At 40.3% G+C, this 17,624-nt stretch overlaps 1 protein-coding gene across 11 annotated transcripts in view; it reads left to right on the top strand.

The window, feature by feature from the left end:
- Positions 1-17,624, top strand: part of LRRC7 (leucine rich repeat containing 7) — a 287,543-nt gene that overhangs the window by 221,748 nt on the left and 48,171 nt on the right. For 10 of the 11 annotated variants that reach the window (XM_077333354.1, XM_077333346.1, XM_077333347.1 and 7 more), the window contains 4 exons: positions 242-439; positions 11,692-11,803; positions 12,576-12,756; positions 13,249-14,929. In XM_077333354.1, coding sequence (XP_077189469.1) covers positions 242-439; positions 11,692-11,803; positions 12,576-12,756; positions 13,249-14,929 — 2,172 coding nt within the window. The remainder of the gene's footprint in view (positions 1-241; positions 440-11,691; positions 11,804-12,575; positions 12,757-13,248; positions 14,930-17,624) is intronic. The other variant, XM_077333350.1, reaches the window with a different exon arrangement.

Raw genomic sequence — 17,624 nt, 5'->3', positions numbered from 1 at the left:
AAATAAACAGCTCTCAGCCATTGATACCAATGGATTTGAATTCTGCTTTTGTCATGACATAGGCTTTAGCAGTGTAGCAAATGTTTTATGTTAACATTGTCTCCAATACCTTAATTTACTGTCTCCGTGTTCCACTTAAATAGCCTTGACAATTAAATCTGAAGTGAAAGGTTCATGTTGTTGTTGTTGTTTTTAATTTCCTATTTGTGCTTTTACTTTATTTTATTAAATAAATACTCAGGTTGAAATAAACTTAAAGCGTTATCCAACTCCATATCCAGAAGATTTAAAGAACATGGTGAAATCTGTTCAAAATCTGGTGGGTAAAAGCCATGGAATGAGGCCTGAAAATACAACGGCAGCTGCCAGTACTGAGCAAACAATGAAAGACAAGTATGAGCACAAGTGGCCAATGGCAACTAAGGAAATATCAGTGGAGGTAAAAATGGCAACACTATTTGCTGATTAAACAAACCAGTGTTTGTATTAAGATCAATGCAAGATATAAAATTAAGATAATTGTATGTATGCATCAATTTGCCTGCCACCCTTCTCACACTCTCTGATTTGGTGCAGTTTGATTTGATTTGGTGCAGTTTTCAATGCTGCCTCTGGTTTCCTTTTTCATGGTAGTACTGAAGAGTTCTCATATTATGTAGTAGAAAATGCTGGTTCTCAACTTGAAAGTGCCTCATAGGACTTACATACCTGGAGCACCGAGTGTCCCAACATAATCCAGCATAGCAACCTCAGTTCTCAGACCAGTCATTGCTCTCCATCTTTTCATGCAGACTGGTTAAAACCACTAATGCATAATTTTCATTACTGTCTCCTATTCTGTTAATTGATCAGGAAGGTACCCATTCTGTTACTCTTTAAAAAAACCTGTATAAGCCCATGAGAATAAAAGTAATAGTTATTTGGAAGCTGTTTGCTGTCTTTTAATGGATGTCAGGCAGATTGTTCAGAGATGTTGTATCTTGGGGTTGTTTTCATTTATGTATTTTATTTCAGTTAAACCCCACCTTTCTCACCAATGGTGACCCAAAGCAACTTATACATTTCTCCTCTTCTCCATTTTATCCATACAACATCTTTCTGAGGTCGGTTAGACTGAGAATATGCGAGTGACCCAAGTTTACTCAGCAAGCTTTCATGGCAAAGTGAGGGTTCAAACCTGAGTCTCCCAGATCATGGTTCAACACACTTATTCTTAGTCACATTTATCCTTAATTAGATAAGACAATCTTAAAATGCCCCAAATAAATTATTATTGCCAACTTGTCAGTACTGCAAGACATAGTAATCTGTCTCAAAAGGACAACTAATGCAAACATGAGCAATGGTATATCCTTCTAGACCCACTGAAGTCTTTATGATAAAGATGGCCTTTATGGTCCCTTCCAGCTCCATGATTCTCTGAAGCTGATGGGCTTAGAAGGGACAGCAATTATATTGAGAATTGTTTTGTTATTGATCAGAATCCTTTTTGGCATAATCATAATTCATTCTTAAGCAATTTGTCTTATTTTAAAAGTATGTAGTTCCCTCCTGCTTGCACATGTGACTTGATATTAGGCTGTGATCATCAGTGTTATATGTACAACAAGTAGTACCTGGAAAGCAGCCAGAGATTATCAGAACAGAAAGACACAGATACGTACTGTCTGCTAACAGAGGATTGAGTAGTAGGGCATTCTACAGATGTACCAGCAATGTGTAATTCCAGGTCCCACAATCAGTCAAAGAATCACCTGAATTGGGCTACTTGGGTGTGGGGTGTTCTGTCTTTGGCATCCTGTTACACAAGCAGGGACAATGAGTTGCACACGTAAGCTTATTTTGACACAGACTTCACCTGTCAACAGACCAGGACATACTTCTTAATCTGTGGCCATGAAATACCATTCAAGTTTTTCATGTCATTGTGTTGAGACTATAACCCCCAATTATTGATCACAGTAGTTTTTTTTTTGTTTCAGTAATCATAATGAGACAAGCTATTTTACTGTTAATTGTAATGATAATCATAAACATTATCATTTCTGCTTTTAAGTTTAAAAATATATATATATATACATCAGCTCAAGAATTCTTATAATAGTTTATGGTAGGCCAAGGTAGTCATAAATCAGACTTTTCACTATTTCTATAGCAGTAATGAAAGCTGTAGCAGAAGGACCCCGAAAGGCACTTTGTTCTACAAAAGGCAATGTGGAATTTTGCTAAGTATCCCTCCTGCATCCATTGGCTGTTGCCCATTGGCACTTCAACAGCCACTTGTGGGGTGGGGGGAATTAAAAATTGCCATCTGTGATGGCATAAAGTCTGCTGGGAAAAACCCAGTAGGTACAACATGCCCTTCTAGGTGTGCCTTACCCAACTTGCACCAGTTGCTAGGCAGGACTGGCAGCTATAAGACCCTGCTGCGGAGTTAACCTCTCCAACTTTGTTCAATCCAATAAAATAAGATTCCCTTTACCGATGGCAGTGAATTAAAGAACTGGCTGCCTGATCTTATGGAATCTAAGCTCTCTCTTTTTGTGTCCTCTTAAAATTAATGGGGAATTTTAATGGTTTTAATGTATTGATTTGTAGTGAATTATTTTGAACCTCCATGAGCCAGTTTCCTGAGAGCGGCGGTCATACAAATCGAATTAGTAATAAGAATAAGAATAAGAATTCTAGATTTTTCTATATTATTATGGAGCTAACAGAAGCTATGGCTAGACATTGGTAGATTGTATACGGCACTGGTCAGACCACACCTGGAGTACTGTGTGCAGTTCTGGAGGCCTCACTTCAAGAAGGACGTAGATAAAATTGAAAGAGTACAGAGGAGAGCGACGAAGATGATCTGGGGCCAAGGGACCAAGCCCTATGAAGATAGGTTGAGGGACTTGGGAATGTTCAGCCTGGAGAAAAGGAGGTTGAGAGGGGACATGATAGCCCTCTTTAAGTATTTGAAAGGTTGTCATTTGGAGGAGGGCAGGATGCTGTTTCCGTTGGTTGCAGAGGAGAGGACATGCAGTAATGGGTTTAAACTACAAGTACAACGATATAGGCTAGATATCAGGAAAAAAAATTTCACAGTCAGAGTAGTTTAGCAGTGGAATAGGCTGCCTAAGGAGGTGGTGAGCTCCCCCTCACTGGCAGTCTTCAAGCAAAGGTTGGATACACATTTTTCTTGGATGCTTTAGGATGCTTAGGGCTGATCCTGCGTTGAGCAGGGGGTTGGACTAGATGGCCTGTATGCCCCTTCCAACTCTATTATTCTATGATTCTATATGTGTTTGCTGATAGATCTCCATTACAAGTCACTATTACATCATTTAAAAAGCTGTAAAGTATTTTATTCATTGATGATTGCAAACAGAGAAAGCATATAGTTGAGAAAAAATCCAGCTGCTACTGAGTTACCTGCTTGAGGTACCTTATGAAGTAAACCTTGATAAAAAATGTAAAACTCCATAAAAGTAATTAAAATTCCAAAAGCTATTAAAAACCCAGCCAGAGTATAAGCAGCATAAAATATTTCAGTTATCTATATTTGAATTTTCATTTTCTCATTTTTATGCCTTCCAGTAACATTATAATATGGTATATTAACCAGCCCTCATAATATTGCATAATATTGATTTCTATAGGAGTATTATAGCACTACTGATAGTAAGTGAGCTCCAGGCCGAATATTACTGTACTATTATCAATCATTGCAGTGGTTATAGAATAATTGCCAATTTAATTGTCCACTTGTAAACCCAAATGTACTTGCTATAATAGCATGCCATTATTTTAAAGTTGTTAGTTAATTTACAACTGCATGAAATCAAGCAAGGACAGGATTTCATTGATAGGTGCAGTTAAAACCTGCATATGGAAGAGAAGAACAGTTCAAAGGGAAATGGTGCCTCCCTTTACTGCTGTAACACGAGTCCAAAGGCATCAAGAAAGATGGCACTCAGAGCCACTGGAGCTTAAGAACAGATTTCAAGCCATGCACAGGAGATGGAAGCAGCATCAAGCGTAGAGGAAGAAGCTAAACAAATTCAAAGACAGAGTGAAGAGGGCATGGGGACAGGAAGAAATGGCAGTTGAATGAAAGCGTTCATCATCAGTGACTCTCTTCTGAGAGGCACACAGTGGTGTGCGGCTAAGCCTGACCCCCTAGTTTGAGAGGATGTTAAAACTGCTAAAACCTATGGCTCCCTGCCCATTTGTGATGGTCCACGTGGGAACCAATAATGGACGTAAACTGCTGGCTGTGTTGGTGGTGTCGGCAGGTGGGATTTGGATTCTGGGACCATGGGATATGTTTTCTAGAAGAAGACCTAGAACAGGATGGGCTTCATTTATCCAAGCTGGGGAAGAATGTGTTGGCAGGAACCTGGGAAGATTCATTAGGAGGGCTTTAAACTAAACTCAAGTCATAAGCGGAAGGATTCTAATGTAGGAGAACAAATGTAGGCCTGCCTGGGAAGAGCTAGTCAAATAGAACCAAGGGTAAGAGGCTTCAGGTGCTGCCTATATAGCAATGCCCGAAGCATGGGCAGTAAAAAGGAAGAGCTCAAGATTCTCATGCAGACAGAAAGATATGATTGGTGGAATAATTCTCATGACTGGAATACAGTAGTGGATGAATATGAGTTGTTCAAAAGAAACAGAAAAGGTCAAAGAAGAGGTGGAGTGGTGCTGCATGTGAGGAGAGGGCTTGCCTTTCAAGAGATACTAGGGGAGGGGAGTGACACTTCATTGGAAAGTATATGGGTGAAGATAAGGGAGGAAAGAAAAAAGAGTTTAATGGTTGGCACCTGCTACAGACTACCTAACCAAGAGGAAGATATGGATGCTGCCCACCTTAAGCAGCTTAATAGACCATCCAGGCAATTATGGGTGACTTCAATTTCCCTGATGTGTGCTGAGGAGGAAACTGCTAAGCATCCTGAGTCAGGCAAATTTCTGACCTGCCTGGCTGATAATTTATTAAATGGTGGAAGAACCTACGAGAAGCTCAGCCATACTTGACTTGATACTGACCAGCAGGCAAGAGCTGGTAGATGAGTTGAAGGAGGTGGGGACCCTGGGAGAGGAGTGATCATGTCCCCTTAAGACTTTTTTAAAGATGGGGGGCCAAGAAGGCATGTACTCAGATTTTCACAGAGCAGACTTTAATAAATTTAGAGACATGATGAGACTCATCCCATGGACCAGATTGCTGTAAGAGAAAGGGGCAAGTGACAGGTGGGCATTCTTTAAACAATAGCTATTGCATGCTCAAGCCATGAGTATTCCAGCAAGACATGGTAAAGGATCCAAGAACCCAATATGGATGAACATAGAACTTTAGAAGGGGCTAAGGAAGAAAAAGGAAATGTTCAAGAAACAGAGGGAAGGAAAGACCTCTAAAGAAGAGTATCTACAGGTTACTAGGCACTGCAGGTCAGCCATCAGAGAGGCCAAAGCTGGGAGTGAGCTGAGACTAGACAGTGCAGCTCACTATAGCAAGAAAAGTTGTGAGGAGCAAACATAAGGTAAATAAGGCAATAGGCCCACTGCTGGGTGAAGATGGAGAAACTCTGGCAGAGGACAGAGAGAAGGCAGAAAGGCTCAATACCTATTTTGCCTTTATTTTGTTATATCTTGGGATGGAAGTAGGCAAGGTATAGTGTCTGGGTAGCAGGTTGACATGGACAGAGAGGTTGTTGAGAGCCACCTGGCTGCACTGGATGAGTTCAGATCCCCTAGGCCAAAAGGTGTGCACACAGGAGTGCTCAAAGAACTTTCTGGGGAGGTTGCGGAACCCTTGTCTATTATCTTTAGGAATTCTTGGAGGACTGGAGAGGTGTCAGAAGACTGGAGGAGAGCAAATGTTATCCAAGTCTTCAAAAAAGGGAGGACAGATGACCCGGGAAACTACAAGCTACTAAATCTGACCTCAATTTCAGGGAAGATAATGGAGAACGAATTTGTCTCGAACAGGTCCTGCTAGACCAACCTGGTTTCCTACTTTGGCTGAATGATGGGCTTGTTAGATTGTAGCAACTCAGTGGATGTTGTTTGCCTAGATTTCAGTAAAGCTTTTGACAATGTTCCCCATGATGTTCTGAAGGACTGTAGGCTGGATTTTCAGATGGATTAGGTCAGTAGTTCTCAACCTTCCTAATGCCGCAACCCTTTAATACAGTTCCTCATGTTGTGGTGACCCCCAACCATAGAATTATGCAAGTTCTTTCACAGAGATTAAACTGAAACTGACCAATGGTGTGAAGATCCATTGTTCGTGATTGTATATAAATTGGTTTTCTTCCGGGGTTTCTCAGTCAGTTCTGCCTCTTGTCCCACCATGCTGATCTTGCTGTTTTCTACTGCTCCAAACACACAATGCTCTATCTCGATCTACCCCACAAGGCTATTGTGTGGATGGCATCCCCCCAGCCAAGCTGCTTGCCCTGTCACGACCCCAGTGAAAGGGTCATTTGACCCCCAAAGGTGTCCCAACCCCCAGGTTGAGAACCACTGGATTAGGTGGATAGGGAACCACAAAGTTCTCTGGAACAGGCTAATGAAACAACAGCAGGCAAATTTTAAAAATCAGAAATAATAGAAATTAATATTCAACCAAAAGCAGAGGAGAATAAAAAGGCACCTTATTGCTATCAATGCAGGTGCTAAGCTCTCAAGAAGGACACTCCAGAGATATTACCCTACCATAGGAATTCCTTTACCTATGGCCATCACTTATCTCAGGTAAAGAGAATCAAGTGAAGGGACTACATAAGTGGCAATTAATAGGGATGCTCTAAAATCTTAAGGTCATTCAGAACTTTGGGGGACAAATGGGGAAGATTCAGGATTTTTTGCATCCCTTTCTGCTTGCAATGGCTTTTGACAGTGGCAGAGAGTTGTTTGGAATTGCTCTCCCTGCATTGCAGATACAGTTCTAGGTCTTAGATTTCTTTCTTTAAAAAGAATTGCATAGAGATCAGAACTAACATAATAAAATTAACTGATGACCATCATGCACAATGATCTCATAGACTATATAAGTGAAGTGAAAAGGGGGCTGCACCAAGAAGAGTTGGTTTTAATACCCCACTTTTCACTGCCCGAAAGAATCTCAAAGCAGCTTACAATCATTTTCCTTTCCTCTTCCTACAACAGACACCCTATGAGGTAGGTGTTGCTAAGAGAGCTTTGAGAGAAACTGCCCTATGATAAGAGTTTCTAGCAGGACTGTGACTAGCCAAAGGTCACCCAGCATGTGGAGAAGCAAGGAATCAAATCCAGCTTGCCATATTGGAAGGCACTGCTCTTAATCACCAAGCTGTACAAATTGCCATTGCCTTAAGGAGATGTAGCTAGAGCCCAGACAGAAGAAACTGTTGCAGGAAGATGGTGTAAGTCTTTTTTGACTTGCTCATTGACTGTTATGGGTTTCTTTTCCTTTAAATTTGGACCTTCTGGCCAATGGCTTCTCAGAGCAATCCAAGGAGGAAGACATTCAGATATTTCCTACATGAAAAGGTGATTGTGTGGTTAATCAGGTTTTCTGTTTGAGGAAGAAGAAATGATTTTGTCTTCTGTGTTCTCTCTCTCTCACACACACACACTTTTGGGATTTCTCAAAACCTGAAGAATATTTCAGGGGTTTCTCAAACATAAAAAAGTTGAGAAAAGCTGACATAGAGGTAGTAATTGAGAAACCCTCTGTAAGTTCTTTGTTTTCATGGTTGATTGTAATATACAACTGTTTTTTTAATTTACTTTGATGATATTGAACTGAAGAATGTACAGTCTGAAAGGTTTTCAGTTCATCAAGCAAATTTTGCTATCAATTAAATACTTTCATTGAAGGAAGAAACTGTGACAAGGTTATGAATTATTGGGTGTTTATTGTTGTTAGTAATTACCACCACACAGCATTTCTCTGTTTCCCACCTGAAGCCTGGCAACCCTGGATCTCCATAGGATCCAAAGCCAGAGAGCCCCCCCCCCCAAGTTGCCCTTTTCTCCAGGGGAACTGATCTCTGTTGACTGGCAATGAACTGTAATTCCAGCAAATCCCAGGTGCAAACTGAAGATTGGCATCCTGCAACCTCTCTGGAACACAGTGCTCCAGAGTTCCCCCCCTCCCAAGCTAGCCCTTTCATTTCCAGGAGCCTGGAGATGAGTTGTCATTGCAGAGTCCCCCTTCCAAAACAGCCATTTCCCCCCCTACGAAGTTGATCTCCATAGTCTGCAGATAACCTCCAATCCCAGGAGATTTCCAATCTGGGGGTTGCTGACCCCTGGGTCAGGAATGTTCCTTGAGATTTGGAGGTTGGTCCTCAAGACTTCAAGGGTGGGCAGGAGGTTTTGCCATGTAGCGATCACCCTAGAAGGCCATATTGCAAGTGTGCATCCTAGCACCCATTCTTTCCTTGGATGCAACGGGCTTTGCCTCTAGTTAATATATAAGAAGAAGAAGAAGAAGAAGAGTTGGTTCTTATATGCCGCTTTTCCCTACCCGAAGGAGGCTCAAAGCGGCTTGCAGTCGCCTTCCCATTCCTTAATGATTTTTTAAAATGTTCGTTACCTCAAGTAAGAGCTTCGAGTGGTGGCATAACATTTTCTAAATAAATAAACAAATAATACCTGTTTATAGGGTTGCTATTCTCAAAATAGTGTTTTCCCTTGCATGCAGTATTTTAAAAATAATTTAATTTTTAAAATTATTTTGGAAAATTTCTTTGCAAATTCAGAAGTTTACCCAGGTTTATATAAATATATTCACAGTCAGTAGCTGCCCACAGTGTGTGGGTTTCTCAATCCACACATTGAGTTCCTGGTATAACAGTAGATATATGATCATAATTTTGTCCAGAAAGATCGTTTAAAACTCTACACAGATTATCTGAGTTTACGAATCTATCTAATCTAATCTGTCTCCTGGATCAGATAAAGATCTATTTAATGCTCAATCCACTTTTTGCATATAGTGGTCAGCCAAATGCTCCTCGGAAGTAAAAAAAAGAAAGAAAAAGATTATGAAGGCAGCATCCTTCAGCAGTTGGTATGAAATAGATTCTGGACATTTTAGTAATTCTGCTATTGCTGTTGCTAGACATGTCATCCATGCATTTGTTCAATTTCCAAGTATTTCCTTTTGTCTGCCCTGAGTCTTCTGCTAATCGATTTAATTGGGTGACTCTAACTTCAAGTATTATGAGAAATAGACAAATTGTTCTCTCTCTCTCTTTCCACTTTCTCCACACCACACATCCATACCATTAGTGGCTCTTATATTTTAGAAACAGCCATGTAGGCGGCCCTGTCCGGGTCACAAAGGACCACCCTGTCGGGTGGTGTCCAGGCCCCTGGAGCACCAGCCTCCAGGAGCCAATGGAGTGGGCCAATCCGGACACCCCCAGCAAAGCTGGGGGCTTCCGGATTGGGACGGCCCCTGGAGCATCTGCCTGTAGTGCCTGCTCCTCCTCGGCGAGGCCCTTCCCCACCAGCTGCTGTACCACCCAGCCGCCACACAAACGAGGGCCCCTCCATCGAGACTGCCCACCACTGGCCACCGTCCGTGCCTCCGGTATGTTGTCACAAATGATAATAATTTGTCAAAACAGCCAATCAATCTCCTAGAATCCATATTCCTCACTATGTATTTTATTTGTAATAATATGACTGTAAAATATGGCATTGTAATGGAATTTTGAGTTTGACTCCCTGGCCTTGGGAAGTGACCAGCAATTCCCTGGGAGGAACGTCTCACAGTTGTATGGAGCAAGCAACATATGGAGAGGTTGATCCTTTGATCTCTAATAGCAGCATTTTGGTTTCTCTTTGTAAAGTACACTGAATTCTAGGGGATTGATTGGCTGTTTTGACAAAGGATTATCATTGGCTGTATTTGGTTATGACACAGTCTACTGATGTAACAGAATTGATTTTTGCTATATATTCCCTGTCATGTAAGAAGATCATAGTCTGACGAAGAGTGCTTGCAGTCGAAAGCTCATGCTTTGAATAAATCTTTGTTGGTCTTAAAGGTGCTACTGGATTTTATTGTGCTTCTTCAGACCAACATGGATACTCATTTGAATCTTTTGCATTAGTAAGATCCCAAATTCAATCCTGGAGTCTGCAATTTAACAGCCGAATTTATTACATTTCCACAAACCTGCAGTGTTAGTATGAAAGTTCTAGTTACATGATGAGAAACAATTTAATTTGGAAAAACATTTTTTTAATCATTATATGCAAGATGGAAGTCTATGAGGAATGACAGAAAGGTTTCTACCATTCCACAATTTGGAAGCCTCAACCCCTGCTCTCAAGTATTCTTTGATTTTCCAGGAGCATGAACATGTGACTGTACATTTACCTCCCCTCTTACCTATTACTGTGGCCGGTTACACATTAAACACTCCCCATGTTATGCCTGAATCTGCTAGAAAGACTTTCCATGAGATATGCAATGAAAATGCAGGGTCATATTCAGATCAAGACTGTAGGGCATGATGAGAGGGAATTTTAACCTCCTCCCCCCCAAAACTATTGTTATGACCTGAAATGGCCTGGGTAGAGGTACTTGTCCTGTTGAAGAAACCTTTGTGTACCCCATCAGTACATAGCAAGCCATCTCAAGTAGGAAAATGGCTTGGAGTACATGTCTCATAGAAAATCTTCCCAGCACTCTGGATATTACAGGAGGACTGTGTAACATATAGTATCTATATTCCATACTATGCTAGCAAATTCAAACCTTATCAGGCTGGCTTTTTGGACTTTGTTTATATTTTTATATTTTTTCAGCATAGTGAGAGTTCAAAAAGTACACTGAGATCCCTACCAGGTGGCCTGGTTTTTCTGCTTACCAGGGACTAGCCACTTTATGATTAGAGGTGTGCCTTCAGAGTATCTGAGCAAAACAAAATCCCCAAAATACCTCATCATATTTTCTGGATATTTTTTCAGCCAGATATAGATTGGTGTATATATTTAGCTATTCAAAATGGCCTGATGATAATTGGGATTTTTGCAGGGCTTCCAAATAGATTCTTGTGGGCCACCAAATAGGTGTTTAAAGGGACTGCAATCCTTTTAAATGCCTTCCTAGTGAGTACACAGCTTGGAGAAGGCATTTAAATTCCCTTTAAATGACCTTTTCTCCCTTCCATTGAAAGTAATCAAGAATGGGGACACCTTATTGGGAGGCCCATAGAACTGGTTTCGCTCATCCAATCTTTGTGAAACTTGGGAGGGGGGTATTGAGGAGAGATACCAGCTTTGATTCCTCTACCTCATAAAAATAACCCCCACAGAACCTGATACCCTTGGATCTCCGCTATATCCTAGAAGGGGCATTGATTCTAATGGCCTCCATAGGTTATAATGGAGCAAAAGATTTCAGGAATCCCAAATATTTACCAGATCCAAAATACCATACTAGTATTGAGATTTGAGACTTTCAGGAAATCTAGATATTTTCCAGGTTCAATATATCCAAGCCCAAAAAATTACTGCATTTTATTTACATACCCCTAATTAATTTTACAGACTTCTATCATGAAAAAAAGTTGAAATCATATTAATTCAGTTTCTGCTTAGATGTCAAAGTTGGCTATAAAAAATTGTGGTTTCACTTGCTGAGCTATCCTTTTAAAATTGTATTTCAGTCTCCAATATTATTTAATTTATCAGGACTCTTTTGTACACCCTGTGAATGATATGAGGATGGGAGAACTTCGCCCCTCAATGACTGAAGCACCATTGTACCAGCCTAAACTTGTCCTCTTGGGAAAAGAGAAGAAAGGTACTGGATCAATTGGTAGACATTTGGAAGGGAATTATGGTGAAAATTATAGAAGCTATTATACTGTGCTATATAGTACCCTCTCTTAGAGTTGTCTGAGGAAGTGTGCACATGAAAGCTCACATCTTGAATAAATCTTTATTGCTCTTAAAGGTGCCATTGGACTCAAATTTTGTTGTTTTCTTAGAGCAGTCATATAGAGATACAAAGAAGTTTGCATCTTTCACAGAAAGATGTAATTTATTGTGCTGTTTTGAATTTAAGAGAAGGTACAGTTCAGAAGGATACAAATGAACAATAAACAATAGATGGTCTTGACCCTACCTACTTGAGCCTGAAAACTCTCTCCTGGTCAGCCCCTCATTATTCTCACAGTTTGGCCATGATTGAAGGTAGTTGAGGGAAGCTGTTCTCTCCCACCAGCCCAAAATGGAAGTAAACATGTAAGTGTTTCATCATAGAATGGATTGCTTTTAAATAATAACAGTATAACTATGTGCTTGCCAGTGTTGATTCCTCAGTATGGTCAGAAGATATAACTTTTTGTACTTGAACTCAAATTGCTGCTGTTTGAAAAAGTAGCTAAAAAAGTGATATTAAACTTCCCAGACTATTTTGCAAAAGTTTAATGTAAGTCCATAACTGGTCACAACAGAACAGTTTAGAAATTGCACCAGTATTATAACCTATTATGTAGCTATTCTATATGTAAATGTTGGTTGTATTTTTTCCCATGGGGTTATGCTTTCATGCTGCTTGTTCTGTTTTCCAGAGTCAACCGATGAGTCTGAAGCAGATAAAGTTCACTGTATGAACAACAGTGTTTCTTCAGGCACCTATTCAGATTATTCACCTTCACAAGCTTCATCAGGGTCTTCTAATGCTCGTGTTAAAATGGGGTCCCTGCAGACTACAGCTAAAGATGCAGTGAACAATTCCTTGTGGGGTAACAGGTGTGTTTATGTGGCTCTGCTTCTACGTTGATGTGGAATTTAACACTGCATATCCACATAAAGTAAGCACAGGTTCAGGCTGTATGTGTTCTAGTGGAATAATTATTATTTATACTTTTTATAAAGGTCATAAAAGATTAGATCATTGTAATTTTAGATTTGGTAATAAAATAAGTATTACATATATTTGAGCTGGTGGGAGAGGGGACACTACTTTCTTCTATCTAATCTTAAAATCTATTTAATTTAATGAATTTATATTTAAAAATTTCTCAGTAAAATATACAAAATGGAATTCTTTGCTATTGAGTAAACAAGAGGCTTGCTACTGTCCCTGGCCATTTTCTATGTTTCCAACCTAAGCAAACAATATCAGTTCAGTATTAAAGTGGTTATACTGCACATGCAGTTATGATATTTGTTAACATTTTCTTTTGCTGTGATCACTCCCTTTTTGACACAGGTTAATTTTTTTATCTTTGTTTCTTGCAGGCTTGTTCAATCTTTTCCCCAGCCCATCGAGACAAAGCCATTGCTCAGCCAACGTGACTCTGCTCCAGCAGGAAACTTGCAGCAGCATAATGATAGGCGTCAGATGAGTGACACGTTTGTTGATAGCTGGAATGATGGCTCTCATTATGATAACACAGGATTTGTAGCAGAGGAGAGCACAGTGGAGAACCCCAGCTCCAACCCCCTCTTAAGCTCTAAATCGAGAAGCACATCTGCTCATGGACGCCGACCTTTAATTAGGCAGGACAGAATAGTTGGCATTCCCCTTGAACTTGAACAGCCTACTCTCAGAAGTACACCTGAATCAGAAGTGCCTGCATCAAACCCTTGGCAGAACTGGACAAGGACCCCTAGTCCATTTGAAGATAGGACAGCCTTTCCTTCAAAACTGGAGAGTACTCCTACCACCAGCCCTTTACCAGAAAGGAAAGATCATCATGTTAAAGATTCTCCTGAAATAACTGGTACTTTTCCTCCTGGAACAGCATGGGAGTATCATGATTCAAATGCTAACAGAAGTCTTAGTAATATGTTTTCTCATATTCACTGTCGCCCGGAACCATCTAAAAATGTCATTTCCATCAGCAAAAGTACAGAGAGGCTTTCCCCAATGATGAGAGATTTAAAGACTAGTAGATTTAAGAAGTCACAGAGTATAGATGAGATAGATATTGGCGCTTATAAAGTTTATAATATACCATTGGAGAACTATGCAGCCACCACAGACAATGCAGGGACACATGAGATGCCAGACAAAATGATGCGGCCAGAACATGGACTGTCTAGCATGTCTCGTAGTCAGTCTGTACCAATGCTTGATGATGAGCTGCTGACTTATGGAAGCGTTAAGGTTCAGCAACAACAAAAGCCTTCTGTAACTAAGAAAGTATACCAGTTTGACCAAAGTTTTAATCCTCAAGGATCGGTGGAAGTGAAAGCAGAGAAGAGGATACCACCACCTTTTCAACACACTCCAGAATACATTTCCCAGCAGAGTAAAAATGTTCCCAAGGATTTGGTTAGCCCAAGAGCCTATCGAGGATATCCACCTATGGAGCACATGTTTTCATTCTCTCAGCCTTCTGTTAATGAAGAGACTGTCAATACTCAGTTCTCAAGTCAGGGATCAAGGGCTGGATTTTTGAGAAGAGCAGATTCTTTGGCCAGCTCTACAGAAATGTCAATGTATAGAAGAGTCAGTGAACCGCATGAACTGCCTCAGAGCGATAGATATAATAGACACCAATATAGAGGAGCTATGGAACGCCAAAGCAGCATTTCTGTATCTGAGTCCCAGTTCCTCAAAAGGAATGGCAGGTATGAAGATGAACACCCTTCATATCAAGAAGTGAAAACTCAGTCTGGAAATTTTCCAGTTAAAAACCTTACACAGAGGAGACCATTGTCTGCAAGAAGCTACAGTACAGAGAGTTATGGTACCTCCCAAACCAGGCCAGTTTCAGCTAGGCCTACAATGGCAGCTCTGTTGGAAAAGATACCATCAGACTACAACTTGGGTAACTATGGTGACAAGCCATCAGATAACACAGATTTAAAGACAAGGCCTACTCCTGGGAAGGGAAGTGAGAGCTGTGGTAAAATGCCTGCTGACTGGAGACAACAGCTACTTAGACATATAGAAGCTAGAAGGTTAGACAGGGTATGTTTGGCATTTCTCTGAAATTAATGCCTTTTAGTTTTTATACTTTCATATATCAACAGTTTGTGCTTGCAGTGGCTAATACTGTTACCTGGTAATAATTCCTGTATTTTTTGTTTGGGGTACATTGTCTGTGAAGTCTGTTGTATGATTGGTATTACGGTTCCTTAAATAAGAGATAGTAAAAGTCTTCTTTGGTATAAAAACAATATTTAAAGCAAAAACAAGAATCCTGTCAAAACAATTGTAAATTTTGTCTGGTGTTAACTTTCAAAATGTATAGGAAAAATGCTCAAGATAAATTCAAAATCAAAATAGAGTGTGTGACATAATGGTAGTGGAAAATGCAATCAAGTCATAACATGACTTATAGGTCTTATGGTGACCCCATAGGGATTTCAAGGGAAGATGTGAACAAATGTGTTTTGCTTCTTTGTAGAAACCTTGTAGAAAAGAGCCTCTTGTGGCGCAGAGTGGTAAGGCAGCCGCCTGAAAGCTTTGCCCATGAGGTTGGGGGTTCAATCCCAGCAGCCGGCTCAAGGTTGACTCAGCCTTCCATCCTTCCGAGGTCGGTAAAATGAGTACCCAGCTTGCTGGGGGGTAAACGGTAATGACTGGGGAAGGCACTGGCAAACCACCCCGTACTGAGTCTGCCATGAAAACGCTAGAGGGCGTCACCCCAAGGGTCAGACATGACTCGGTGCTTGCACAGGGGATACCTTTACCTTTTTAGAAACCTTGGACTTTCTTGCAGATTCCCCATCTAAGTACTAACAAGGGCCAACCCTGCTTAGCAGTGAAGTTCTGATGAGATCAGGCTTACTTGGGTCATCCAGGAGCATTTGACATAGGCAGGATTAAAATTAATGACAACAGTTCAAAATTCCACAGAGCTTTAGGGCTCATATGGAAAACTGCATAAAGAGAGCACTGTTTCCTCTTCAGCAACAGGGGAATCACTTGTATAAAACTACGTGTATACACAGGAGCTGTTGGAACATGACAAATTTATTACTCCACTTCTTTTATCCTTTGTAGAATATGTAGCCATTCATAGACCGTTTATGCACTGGAGGTTTCATGCCAGGCTGCAGGCTGGAGTTTTAGTCGTGGCAGGTTGCCCCACCTTTTCCTGCACCACATGGGTGAGCATTTGGCCTGGTGCATCTCACCCGCCCCCGATCTGTGCTCCTGCACGGGAGATGGGGCAGTGAAGTTCTCAGTGCATAAACGGTCATAGTCTGAACAAAGAACAATCTCCATGTTCTGGTATCTCAGTCTTAAGCCTATTTATATGGAAGCAAACCAGTTTATTTATATACATCTATTTCCAAATGTGGGTAGGATCTTTTTATAGAATACCCAAAAGCTGAGTAATAGCCAAAGGTTTCACATTATACCTTATGCTCTTAATATTTGTTTAAAATACTTTTTAATTAGCATTTATAATATAAATCTGCAAGTTTAAGCCATTATTACAATATGATAATGTTCAGAGTTTGAAGAATTAAAAGTGAGCTGTTACATTATCTAGAAGCATTATAACTGTTTATTGTCTTGTGAGTAAGATATCTTATAACAAGATAACTGAAGTGTCCAGAAAACCACCTTGGGAAAGCATGTGTTCTGATTTTATATTAACCTTTCTTTTGGCTTGGGCTCTTTGAATGCCCTATTTCTTATTCAGCTTTACAGATTCTTTCATTAGCTCTTTGTGGCCCTTTATTTTTTCTTCATCATTCATTTTGTCACTTGATCCTTTCTGTCCTTTAGCTAACAGTCATTATTGAACACGAACAAGCTGATTTGTGAAGGCGATATTTATACATGACTTTAGCCATGTAATTAAGCTGGTAAAAAAAGCTATGGAGTATAAGGAATTGGGCAAAATCAATTGCCTCTTCTTTATCACTTGCCTATTCTGTTAACACAGAAGTGTAGATGAACAAGCTTATTGGTTGTGTCACAGGGAGGAAGAGTGATTTTTCCTGGATTTTTCCCTCCCTAGTGGAGCCCATCTCCCATGCCTTGTGGTATTTTGAAGCAGATATGACCCCCACCATAACTTGGGGGAGGATGTCTAGAAAGATGTTGAGGGAAAGGATTGGGAAAGATCTGCCATATCACAAGCTGGTTCTGCAAGTTCTTAGAGTTTGCCACACAATATTGGTTTGGGGAGTGTTCTTTGAGAAATGTAAACCCCATGCTTGCTGAGGTACTGAAAGAGTAGCTGTGTGATCCTTTGAGTTTCAGCCACAGTGCCACCTGGGTACATAGTTCTGTATTGAGCAACTCAATAGTTAATATACAACTTAATATACAGGTCCTTATCCATGAAGGTCACAGCCTAAATGTAAAGTGCTAGCTTACCTAACCTAAAATTCTACAAGATACTATGGCTTATGTAAATTATATTGTATTAGAAGAAAAGATGCAGGTATTGCTGACCAATGGGCAAATAAAGTGTCAGCACTATTATCCACTCAGCTGAATGTCAGCTACATGAGTGGTGTATATACAAGACTACAGCATAAATTACCCAGTAAAGTAAGTTACAAAACATTGCAAACAGCATGAATTGACAATACTATTTTATAAAGTTTATGAACAATTCTGAGGAAGGAAGAATGCCCCTTATTTACTACTATATGAAATTGCCTCTTGACAGAGGATAACATTATCCAAACAAATTTGA

The sequence above is a fragment of the Paroedura picta genome, chromosome 4 (genome assembly GCF_049243985.1).
Source record: "Paroedura picta isolate Pp20150507F chromosome 4, Ppicta_v3.0, whole genome shotgun sequence".
NCBI classification, from domain to species: Eukaryota; Metazoa; Chordata; class Lepidosauria; order Squamata; family Gekkonidae; genus Paroedura; species Paroedura picta.
Note: the sequence above shows the minus strand (reverse complement) of the source record. Positions and strands in the feature narration are given on the sequence as shown.